This window comes from Hippoglossus stenolepis, chromosome 8 (genome assembly GCF_022539355.2).
Source record: "Hippoglossus stenolepis isolate QCI-W04-F060 chromosome 8, HSTE1.2, whole genome shotgun sequence".
Lineage (NCBI taxonomy): Eukaryota > Metazoa > Chordata > Actinopteri > Pleuronectiformes > Pleuronectidae > Hippoglossus > Hippoglossus stenolepis.
In genome coordinates, this window is record NC_061490.1 from 14,017,766 (window position 1) to 14,030,941 (window position 13,176).

At 41.8% G+C, this 13,176-nt stretch overlaps 1 protein-coding gene across 1 annotated transcript; it reads left to right on the plus strand.

Annotated features, from left to right (window-relative positions):
• Positions 1-109: 109 nt before the first annotated feature.
• pde11al (phosphodiesterase 11a, like) lies at positions 110-11,862 on the plus strand. The gene is made up of 20 exons (XM_035162830.2): positions 110-1,231; positions 2,112-2,270; positions 3,616-3,705; positions 3,865-4,005; positions 4,095-4,159; positions 4,429-4,549; positions 4,863-4,938; positions 5,026-5,093; positions 5,226-5,318; positions 6,320-6,370; positions 6,552-6,698; positions 6,840-6,947; positions 8,224-8,333; positions 8,418-8,508; positions 8,924-9,024; positions 9,202-9,279; positions 9,380-9,443; positions 9,755-9,829; positions 9,932-10,015; positions 10,100-11,862. Exons 1-20 carry the CDS (start codon positions 260-262, stop codon positions 10,418-10,420), a joined length of 3,015 nt encoding a protein of 1,004 aa, XP_035018721.2. The 5' UTR covers positions 110-259; the 3' UTR covers positions 10,421-11,862.
• Positions 11,863-13,176: the final 1,314 nt, after the last annotated feature.

Genomic DNA, 13,176 nt, shown 5'->3' on the forward strand with positions numbered 1-13,176 from the left:
TGTGATTGGAGCCCTGCACCGAGTCTCTGGTGGTATAGAATAAAGAGAGAGAGAGTGAACACTCTGCCCTGCAGTTTTTTTTCTTTCTACTGAGGCTTTATAGGCGCTGTGTTGTTCTACTCCAGAGACAGGGCTTCATCTCTCTGACTGACAGCTGTGGCTCCTCTCTCAGGCTCCATCAGATACACTGGATGTGCTGGACCACATGTGCTCCCAGTGTTTCAGAGGAGAACACAATGGACGAGCTCATGTGGGGTGAATGAAGAAATGTTATGAGGACATCACTTCTTTGACAAGCTCAGCTGCAGCCTCCTCTCTCCTCTCTCCTCTCTCCTCTCTCCTCTCTCCTCTCTCCCTCTCCTCTCTCCTCTCTCCCCTCACCCACTCGACCAGAAAGTCTTGTTCCATCCACACTGGAATTGTCTCACTTGGCCCCTTCACAGCTGCTCTCACCATGACAACATTTGACTTCTCGGATATAGCAGCGTTTCTGGACTGCCATCCGGATCTCTTCGAGGAGTATCTGGTCCGCAAGGCGAAGTGTGACCAGGTCAGCAGGTGGTTGAAGGAGCATCAGCCGTCGAAGGTGTCCACGGCCGATGAGAAGCGCGGCGCCGCCTGCAGGGACCCGCTCTGGTCGGGCAACCCGGACGGGCTCCGGCGCCGATCGTCCCACATGGAGCTGCGGCGGAACTTCGCCCGGTCCAAAGCCACCACCGCGCACCGGACCTACGACGAGCACGTTAGTCATATCGACCACGAGTCCCAGTCCAGCATGAGGCGCCGTGCGCTCCTGCGTAAAGCCAGCTCCCTGCCTCCGACCACCGCGCACATCCTGAGCGCCCTGCTGGAGTCCAGGGTCAGCGTGCCCCAGTACGCGTCCAGCGCCATCGACTACAAATACCGACTGAAGGAAACCAACGAGCGAGAGTTTTTCCTGGAGTTAGTGAAGGACATCTCCAACGATCTGGACCTGACCAACCTGAGCTATAAGATCCTGATCAACGTGTGCATCCTGGTGGACGCAGACAGGTGTTCGCTTTTCCTCGTTGAGGGACCCGCGCACAAGAGGACCCTTGTGTCCAAATTCTTCGACGTGCACTCGGGCACCACGGTCAGACCATCCTCCTGCACACTGAACTCCAATGAGGTGCAGGTGCCGTGGGGAAAGGGGATCATTGGGTATGTGGCAGAGCACGGGGAGACTGTGAACATCCCAAATGCATATGAGGTAAATGTGAGCCTGGTGCACATAATCATCAAGATGATATTTACACATTTTATATTTGGACCAAAGTTGGGCAGATTCACTGATACTTAAAGAGAGTTAAGATGTTGATTAATGATTTATGACCCCAGTGAAAACTAGATGTGTGTTTGCAGCATCTGGAGAAAACACGAACATAAACAGTGAGTCCTTGCCGCAGGCGACTCTCCCCTTTGGTCCCATGAAAGTATCCACACATGTTCAAAATGAGTGCGACACATTTTAACGAGTTGTTTTTGAGGTTGTTGTGTTGCCAGAGGAGACTGGTAATGCTGGGCAATGCTGGAAACAGCTGTGCCACCATTCTGAGATGAAACCTTTGCGCACGATGCCTCGCGCTCCACTCAAAGAAACTGAACAAACACTTCGATTAATTACCTCAATTATGTCAGAATAAAGAATAACTCCACTCTATAGTTGTCAAAGAAAAAACAACAACGCAGGAAAGCAAGCGTTGTGAGTCCCGCAGCTTCCCACGAGCTAGATCTCGTCTATATCCGCTACCAGTTGCGCACCACATCATTATATCATGGCCCTGGGCTGCTGGGGAGGCTAAGGCAACATGATGATGCAGATCCCCCTGAGGTCCAGGCCTATTACTGCAATAGTGTAGACATGTGTCAAGGAAGGAGGGGTGTATTATAGTTTTCAGCTTATAGTAAAAACAAGAGGCCTCTTTCAGAGCCGTGGATTTAAATCCCAGAACAATCACAACTTATCTATTGTGTGTGACAGTGGCACCTAAATATGGTTATACATGGCTGCAAGGTGGAATGGGATGCACGTGTTCATGTTGGGTCATGGATGTGTAATGCATGTGAGTTTGTGTGATTCCTTTTTCCAGGATCACCGCTTCAGTGATGAAATAGACAAGTTGACCGGCTACAAGACTCAGTCCATCCTCTGCATGGCCATCTGCAACAGTGATGGAGAGGTCATAGGTGTCGTGCAGGCAATCAACAAGAACCCCATGGGCAGCCCCTTCACTGAGGATGATGAGAAGGTGAGGATGATATAACGTTTCTTGGTTGATCAAAAATAAAATTCACGTTACCAGGGGGGGTTGTGGCATTCACATGTATTTTATTATCTTCTCCAGGTTTATTGAAGTTACAGTTTTGACCATTAGGGTTTATTTTAGTGCTGGAGTTATCATTTCTGTGGAGAATAGTGTACCTTCCCACTCAATCCCCACCACCATTTACACACACACACACACACACGCACGCACGCACGCACGCACGCACGCACGCACACACACACACACACACACACACACACACACACACACACACACACACACACACACACACACACACACACACACACTTGCACAGGAGCGCTTCATGCACGCATCTGACAACACTGTTTGTACTTTGAATCTTTTTTAATGGCTGCGGAGTAGGGGCAAAGTGTTCCCTGGGAAGCACATTACCAGAAAAATGTGAAGAGATGAGGTCAACCTCTCACTTGAGTGTGGAGCATTAAATATGTCTGGCAGTGCAACACATACACACACACACACACACACACACACACACACACACACACACACACACACACACACACACACACACACACACACACACACCAGCAATTCACTTCAAATAGGTTTGCTAGAATGTATTATAGTGTTATTTACATTTCATACAGCCTATGAATTTCTTTTCTCAGTTTGTTGATGAGCAACTAATATATTGTGAGATGAATAGTGTTGGCTTCTTGTTGCATGTGTGTGTAGCAAGGTCATTAAAAGGCTAATGTGCTCCTTTCAGGTAGATACATTAAAATCAACAAAAGCCTATACACACAGTGTATAAGAAAAAATAATCAGATTACTCACCTGTGTCCAGAGGTGTCACAGTTTGTCCACAAGGTGGCAGGATAAAGTTGTGTAAATTCATTTATTCTTAATTCATACAGTATGCTCTCTGATTTACACTTCAAAGAAACCAGTTGTAGTAGCCGCAGCATTTTTAGGATTCTGTGCATATGAAAGTAAAATCAAAACACTAAATATAGCTGAGGCAAAGCAACGTCAGAAACTACTCCTGAGCAACAAAGAGGCTGAAAATAGAAGAGAAAAACTCTGTCAGCTCATCTGGACATTTTTAGGCCTTTGGCATCTTAAATGATGTCTTTCTCTACATCAATACTTCATTAACAGGGAATCTGTTGGAGAGGAATTCATGCAGAGAAACAGTCAACTCCATCATGACTTTCCGCCCCCATCGCCACACATTGTTTGCTCTTCTTTTATGCCTTTTCGTTTAGCATATAAATAGCTCACATTTATAGATTATGCATGCTCTTCACCACCTGCCTATTTTTTTTGTACTTTTTCTCAGGTGCTGCAGATGTATCTGCCATTCTGTGGAATATCGATTTCCAATGCCAAGTTGTTTTCAGAGTCTCGCAAGGAGTATGAAAGGAGCAGGGTGAGAAGTTGCAAATTGTGCATTTATGGGGAAAAAAAGATGTTTACTTGTTTTATAGCCCCTGGAGGTTAAATTGTAACCTCATATTTTTTATCTTTAAGTGTTTAACTACAGATGTTACTGATGAACACTGGTGACAAGTTTCCTTTTTTTCCTCAGGCTCTGCTGGAGGTGGTCAACGACCTGTTTGAGGAGCAGACCGACCTGGAGAAGATTGTGAGGAAGATCATGCAGCGAGCTCTGACCCTCTTGCAGTGTGAACGCTGCTCTGTGCTTCTCCTGGAGGACATCGACTCACCTGTGAGGCACCTCATTCCTGAGCAGTGCAAATCTCTCCTGGCTCTGTTGCTAAATGCGCTCACTGTGGCAACTCCCGTCTTTTCTTGCAGGTTGTAAAGTTCTCCAAGACGTTTGAACTCATGTCGCCCTTGTGCAACTTGGACCGTGACATCAGGTGAAACTCTCAAAGGTTATAAAAATGACTGGTAACAGACGGACAGGTGGGTTATTTAGCTCAGGGGGGCACAACAGCAACAGACGTGATACACATGGATATAAGATGCACAGATACACATGGATATAAGATACATAGAATAATTCATGCAAATCTATGACACTTTGGTGCATTTCTAGTAAGAAAAGTGAACTTCACTCAATATTTGCTGCTGTTGTTCTGGATGTTTAACTGACTATTGTTTCCTGTTGTGTTATTGGCCACATCAGCTTGGAGAAGCTGTCGTGTTCTGATTGGCTGATCAATAACAGCATTGCTGAGCTGGTGGCTTCCACGGGACTGCCCGTTAACATCAGCGACGTGTGTCAGGACCCACGCTTTGATGCTGAGGTCTGGACCTTTCCCTGTCCCTGTTTGACCCGTTAAAGCTCTCTCTCTCTCTCACACACACACACACACACACACACACACACACACACACACACACACACACACACACACACACACACACACACATTAAAAGTTATAAGTTGTACAGTTTTTATAAACACTGGTGAATTTGTTTTGCGTAACATGATCTTAAACATTTGTGGATGAAATGTTGCCGTAACCTGCCTTAAAGCCACGTACACAAAGATTTTCATCTCCCGAACATGAACTGCTCTCAGTCTTTCTCCACGGTCACTGACTCCTCTCTTTACAGGCGGATCAGGCCTCAGGGTTTCACATCAGATCAGTGTTATGTGTCCCGATCTGGAATCGAACTCATCAGATAATTGGTACGTGGACCAGAAACAATCCATTTGTTCTACTGGAAACCAGTGTTCATGTCTTGGTCACTGATGCGTGTGTCTTTCTTCCCACAGGGGTCGCACAAATTCTGAACCGACTGGACAGGAAGACTTTCAACGATGCAGATCAGAGACTGTTTGAGGTTAAATACATAGAACTCTGTTGGGATTTGCATGACCAGACTTTTGTTTTGTTGTACATGGTTACACTGGAGATGCCAATTTTGTTCATTTAATGTGTTGTTTTTTTTCTCTGGCTTTTCTTGTGTATGCAGGCATTCGTCATTTTCTGTGGACTTGGAATAAACAACACAATGATGTACAATCAGGTTAAGAAGACTTGGGCCAAGCAGTCTGTAGCACTGGATGTAAGTACAACAGCACGTTGATTAAAACTCTCCATTGTAGAGAACACAATACAATATTATGTTTTTTGGTTGCGTAGATAACTTTTCTACTCTAAAGTTTCTCCAATTTTCCCAATTTCTTTCTTCTTTTCAAAATATACCATAAGAACATTATATTTATAACAATACACAGGTGAACAGATAAATAAAATCTATTTATGAAATGTGCTATTTTCTTGCTACAGTCACTTAAGCTAAGTAAGTATTTAAAGAATATTAGCCATTAAAGCAAAGTATAAATAAAGTTATTCCTACAAAAATGTTACGCTAGATACATTTTGTATACATTTTTTTAATTTATCAGCCAATGAGACTACGAATGAACTCTGCACAAACAACATTGATATGTATTAATAGATAAATACTGGGTTGCCATTCTGGTTTGTTAAAATGATTCTAAATCCAGTTCTCCAAACCTTACTCCGAATCTAATTTCATCCCAGTCCTTGACATCTATTATAAAATGAGTGGCTAAGAGAATGAAGGTTATGTAAGAGAGTGGTGTCGTTGATTAATGCTAATCGTATCAGAGGCTCCTCACATTCATTAGTGTCTCCGTCTGTGTTCTGCTCCACTGCCCGTTATATAACCCGAGCCGTAACATTATCCTCAGCAAACACGGTTCTGCTTCTCCACCATTAATATTTCAGCTGCTCTCAATAATTCATACATACATGTGCCAATGTGTCCACATCCCATCAAAGCCAATGCATGCTCCTGTATTTCTGTCACATAACGTCTGCTTTTTCTTTTAACGTCGGATCGATATTTCTTTCTGTCAGGAGACACAAAAAGTATCAACAAGCTTTTTAAAAGCAGATATGTACTTTGTTTGATCCTGATTATGTAACAAGATAATTAGGAAGGGTTGGATTTCATCAAAATTCTTGGCAAACATTTATTTTCTGCTGCTAAGAGTTTATTATATCTCACTATTTTGCATGATTTGTGTTTTTTTTTAGATGTTGTCCTACCATGCTACCTGCTCCAAGGTAGAAGTGGACAGACTCAAGGTAATCCTCGGCAAAAAGATTAAGAAAATAACATTTATATGTTAGTATTATGATTTACTGACTTGAATTTAGAGTCTGTCAGTAGTTGAACATGAATTAAGCCGACTATCGGTTTGTTTTATATCTCCACAACCTCCTTGCTGGCACAGTGTGACTGACAGCTCTGTCCTTTCCCCCTAAGGCAGCCAAGATCCCCCTGAGCAGTGAGTTAGGCATCGATGAGTTTTACTTCAACGACTTCTCTTTGGACAATGACGCCATGATCACTGCGTCACTGAGAATGTTTCTGGAACTTGGTGTCGTGCAAAAGTTTAAAATTGACTATGAGGTGAAAATGTCCTTTAATATGTATTATTTATGTGTGACTAATGTGGATATATGTATGCATATATGTACTATAGGTGTGCATGTGTGTACATATGTATGTATGTATGCATGTATGTCACCTGGATATGTGTCTTCTTTTCAGGTTTTATGCCGCTGGCTCCTGACTGTGAGGAAGAACTATCGGACTGTGGTGTACCATAACTGGAGGCATGCTTTCAATGTGTCCCAGTGCATGTTTCTTATGATCACAGTAAGTTTCAAAATACTTCACGTCAACTCAAATTTGTGTGCATTGCAGTGTATTCAGTCAGCAACTTTGTTCAAACCCACAGAACTTTAGTTTTAAACTGCAGTGAACATCTCAAAAGTTTCAAGCATATCAGGCAGAATTTTAGGGGAGTGGGGTCCTGGGTTTGAATATTTAATTCAGTATAAACATCACAGTACTTAAACTAAGAGCTGAGTGAAGCCTGTACAAAATATATACTGTTTATATGATGGCAAGGGAAGGGTTAAAGAAGTTAAAACTTAAGTTTTTATCCAGGCCCAAAAATAGACAGATTTAAAACTAAATTGACCCAGATTTCTAAGATGTGTGTCTCCACTTCCTCTCATACCAACGTTTTGAGTCACAACCTCGTGTTTGCTTTCAGACTGTACTGTCAAACAGTCTGATACAGCAAAGGCAAAATTCCACCAAAGGACACCATCAAAACTTAGACCCTCAAGGAGGATATCATGCTGAGGTTATTTTTAAAAGCTGTCAAGAGAAATGTAAGTCTCAGTGGACCTACCATTATACAAACCAGCCGTCAGTCACTGTACAAAACATCATTAGGAGGCAACATCAGAGGAAAAGAGAGAATTCAAAAGATGGATAATTTGGGTAAAGCCTCAGAGACAAATGATCAACTTTCCTGTGTGATCAGGTATGCTCAGAGATCACAAAAATCCAAAAACTAATTTCACTCACAAAACCCTACCTTATTCTATCCTATCCTGTCCTGTCCTATCCTATCATATCCTATGCTACCCTACCCTATCATATACTACCCAATCCTATCCTATTCTAACTTGTCGTTTCCTACCCTATCCTACGCCAGCCTTTCCTATCCTGTCCTGTCCTACCCTACCCTATCCTATCCTGTCCTGTCCTGTCCTGTCCTGTCCTGTCCTGTCCTGTCCTGTCCTGTCCTGTCCTACCCTACCCTACCCTACCCTATCCTGTGCCACCCTTTGCTATTCTATGCTATGCTATCCTATCCTACCCTATCATATACTACCTATCCTATCCTATTCTATCCTGTCGCATCCTACCACACCCTTTCCTATCCTATCCTATCCTATCCTACCACACCCTTTCCTATCCTATCCTGTCCTACCACACCCTTTCCTATCCTATCCTGTCCTACCACACCCTTTCCTATCCTATCCTGTCCTACCATATCCTATTCTATCTCATTCTATTCTATCCTATCCCTCTGCTGTATGGACGGATAAGAAGATATCTGCTTTGCCTTCTGCAGACAGCCAATTTTCAAGATGTCCTGTCTGAGGCAGAGATACTGGCCCTGATGGTTGGCTGCCTTTGTCATGACTTGGACCACCGAGGCACCAACAATGCCTTTCAAGCCAAGTGAGTGGCTCAGGTCTGAAGTGTGATGTCAAACAGACGTCTGCTTGGGGACTGAAAGTTTCACTGCTCTGTTGTTCCCTGCAGGACAGGTTCGGCTCTGGCTCTGCTCTATGGGACGTCAGCCACGCTGGAGCATCATCACTTCAATCACGCTGTCATGATCCTACAAAGTGAGGTCAGGCACTGCAAGTGTTACATTTGAATTGAATTGAATATTTGGAATAGCCAATGTTTTTCATCAATGGTCTCATGTCAGATCCCTTTCTTGTAAACTGTTTCAACATGTTGGGTCATAGAGCTCTGGTCAACCAGGTTAAGCTTCGGGCATCAAACCTCTGATGTTAAGTGGCAGCGGCGATCACTATAGTGATGTTACAAGTCTGCTTCATTTGATCATCGGCCACTCAGTTCTATATTGATTTATTTGAACAGAGGAGAGAGAAAGTCTATACACATTGCAAATTAACATTGATAATGGGAGCTGCTTGGACAGTGAGCAATGACTTAGCCAATGCATCGGTTTCGAGGAGACACTGCTACTCATCCCTGCTTGCTTTTCTCTGTGTGTGTGTATGCTGTTTTTTTTACAGGGTCACAATATCTTTGCAAACCTCTGCTCTAAGGAATACAGCAATATGATGCAACTATTGAAGCAGGCTATTCTCTCCACAGACCTTACTTTGCACTTTGAGTAAGTTTTCTTTTTCATGGATTGCAAAGCTTAGTGCAGATTATTTGATAAGTTCTTACAAGCAATTCAAAGAGTCGTAATCAAATTTCCTGATCAAATGTGAAGTGCTTGTGCTAAACTGTGTTCTTTTGCCTTTTAACATTTTCTGTATCTTTGACTGCCTCTTTGGATTCTAAGGCGCAGGAACAAGTTCTTTGAGTGTGTTCTCTCTGGAGACTACAGCTGGACGGATGAAGAACACCGAGAAGTTCTCAGGTTTCTATCTTTGGTTAAAATAAAACAGTTCTCTACCAAAATCGTGTTACATCGGAAGACCATAACAAGTGCTAAAACTGAGCTTTGATACCATCCACAGGTCTATGCTGATGACAGCATGCGACCTGGGCGCCGTCACACGTCCTTGGAAGATCTCCAAACAGGTTAGAGTCCTGTTTACACCGTTTCTCACGTCTTTTATGTTGAGGGATTAGAGATGTAAACATTTGTTTGCATTTTCTACTTTTTTCATACTAATAGTTTTAGGATACAGCAATGTTCATGTCCTCCAGGATGTTTCCCTTCCTTTCCCACAATGTTTGCTCAGACATGTTTCCCTGTGTGCCCGAATCATGATGTAAGCAACATGTTTTGTCAGGATTCAAACTGGCAAGGGACATAATGTGTCGGGCACAGAACAAACCCAAACTAACTAAACTATCTAAATATGAATGATTTGATTGAATGTCTCAAGGTTGCAGAGCTGGTGACGAGTGAATTCTTTGAACAAGGTGACAGGGAGAGGTCTGAGCTGAAGTTGACCCCAGCAGTGAGTCATCGAGATTTCAAACTCTTTATGCTGAGTGAACAGCATATACAGTACTCATTGTGACCATTTAATAGATGACAGAAGCTTATCACCTCTCTCTAGGCCATATTTGACCGTAATCGCAAAGATGAACTACCAGTGTTACAGCTGGAGTGGATAGATGGGATCTGTAAGCCGCTTTACCAGGTAGGTAACTCTTAATGTCTGAAGATAATCATTCATATGAATGTAAAAGCATTCTCTGGAGATCTATCCTGTGTGTCCCCACAGTCCCTGCTGAAGCTCAACATGAAGTTGGAGCCAATGGTCGAACAGATTGATGCCAATCGAAAGAAGTGGCAGGATCTCTGTTCGACCTATCAGCAGACGTGCTCTGGGTCCAATGAGAGCACGGAATCAGATCACAGTCCCGAGCCCCACGAGGAGGCAGAGACCAATCAACACCACGAGTCCACAGAGTCTGTGAGGCCTGTTGAAAACGCCAAGTTTGGATCCAAGTCGAAGTGCAGCCAGGGTCTGAGGTGCAGAGAGAGCGAAGAGTGCTGTGACGATCAGTCAGCTGACAGCACGACACCTGCAGGAAAGAAGTAAAGCACGCAAAGTGTTCAAATATGTTTATCCATTCTAATGACTCGCATGGGACTTTTCCCATATGCATCCTGTGATTTTCTAATGCTCTACATGCACTAACCAAAAGTGTGTCACTGTGTTAGACTCAGGAGCGGGAATAATTCCTGTTTATCACACTCTAAAGGGCAGTTTCCCGTAATATCTATCTATCTATCTATCTATCTATCTATCTATCTATCTATCTATCTATCTATCTATCTATCTATCTATCTATCTATCTATCTATCTATCTATCTATCTATCTATCTATCTAAAGACATCTAAGAGTGAGGGTCTGATGAAACCAAAGAGGGCCATGTATAACAGTAATGCTTTTGAATGGGAACTGCCTCGAACACACTCTCTCCCCTTGCCAATGCCTTTACGAAACAAAAGGAATCACTGTGATTTCTCCCTGTCACTTAGATTGCTGCCATTATGAATGTAGACCAGAGCTCCGAGCTTGTTCCTGAATGTTTCTTACCGATATGCTTTCTTACCTCAGTTGCAAACCTTTGGCTGCATGGCGTTGTTTTCTGTTACCTGAGCCTCCAGCCGTCGACTTTCTGTGGTCTTGTGTATTACTGTATGTTTGCATCATGTGGGTGTACACCCTCCTACTTCCTTGGAAAGTGATGACACAGAGGATTACAAAGAGGAAGATACATTATTTTGCTTCTTAAAGTAACTGGTTTACTCTTTTTGGAAAATGTATTGTTTCTAACTATAGTGATTTTTTTATTTTTCACCCAAGTGAGACAAACACATACTTGTAAATCTATTCATTTGCCTAAAGCCTAATGTACTTTCTTGTTACATGTGCCATTGACTTTATAAATATGCATCAGCCGAGCAAAGTTGAGCTCATTTCATTCTCCAGTTTATCTTTAAACCGCACACAACAGCATGAAAAACATCTACGAGCGTTAGCGCTGCTTATAGAAGATTTCATTATTGTAGAGTATAAACTGTGTTTCTTTAGTTTGTGATTCACCATCACTAATTCAGACCGGACCGCATGCTGATTATGTTCAAACTGCATGTATCATATTTGATGTATAGACACTGGACTTTATCTCGATGCCTTTGAATGCCCTATGAGATTTGCTTTGCATGAAACTGCTGTAAAGGTAAATACCAAGTGTTGTAACGTGACAATATTGTTGCTGTACTATTACTTTTGTCATTGAGGACGGATAAAGATTTCTATTTTCGATCACAGACTGTACCAAAATTATACATTCGTTATTTTTCATACACCGGACTATATTTATGCAAGATGTAGAATTGGCATTTTCTCCTGCTATTTATACACAGTCTAAAAACAGCTTCTCAGAGAAGACAGGGATGTGTCACATTTTAGATAAAAGGGAGGAAATTGACTCCAGATGAGGTTTTGTGAATAAAATGCTGTGACATTGAAACTGATCTTTTGTGGTATTTTCTATAATTTGTGCATTTTCATTTTAACGGTTACTGTTATTGTGACTCAAAACTATGGAGCTGACAGATTACAGCAAAGTCTACAGACCAAACACCTTGCTGCCAATAGAATACTGTAGAATTAATAAAATACAGCACTAAATGTTTTGGTATATATGGTATCAAACCAGTTAAAAGTAAACTATAAATTATGTTTACAGAATTAATTACATGATTGATGAAATAAAATACAAGAATGAATATCACAATGAAGTACCTTTGGGAAGATATAGATAATGAAACTCCACTATTAAAGAGAGGACAGCCTTTGTTAGTTGTGTGAGCTCTGAGAAAATGAGAATGAGATTCACTTCTTGTTGTCGTGTCTTGTCTGTCAGACATAAACGATGTACTTTTGGGTAAAATGTCCTATTTCTGTTCATTTCTTCTGGCTCAAAGATTGTGAAAAACTTGAGCTGGGCTTCAGAAAGGGAGTTCTTTTTTGGAGAAAGGGATATACAACATATTTTTCAAGGCTGAGTTATGAAAATAATCTGTAATTTTGCATACTGTGATGTAGCAGAGACTGTTTACATGCATTTTTAGGGATGACGAATCAAGATGCATAAACAGGAAGTCTGTGACAAATGTTTTTGCTCACCATTTAAACAGAGCAAGTTATTTCGTCCAAACAACTCAGTAGACATTCGTACAAAAACCAAACTGATGTCAGTGATGGGGCTGTTTGGAATTTACTGTTTATCACAAATTAATGAATTAATTTATTTTTCTTAAACTGTTCAGATGGAGTATTTTTTCAAACTTGATTTTCAGAGCAAATTGATATTTTTTAGCTTTTTGCGGATTAAAAATATTATGTATTTGCCTTTCTTACATTCTGCACACCAGTGATAGCTGGTCTACTTGGAAACAAGGCAGTGTTATGGAAAAATTTGATCTATTGTGTTAATTTATTCTTTATCACTTTGTCTACATTGACTTATTTTTTTAGCCTCTGATGACGGTAAATCAGGATTCACCACATATTTGCGTTGTAATAGAGAGTTCTCTTATTGCAGCATTCGTACAGGACTCACTGTTGAGTTAGGGAGCTTCATAGACAATAACTGGATGAAGGTACATAGTATTTCTGTGAGAGGGATTCAGGAGAGACAACAATAGTTTGGTGAGATGAGCCAAGGTTTAGATATATTTTCCCTGTAGCTCCACATGAAGACTAATGGTGTGTTGCTACTTGGTGAGATTTTAATACTCTATTGATGACATACAACTAACTTATTAACTTCCTGTATCAG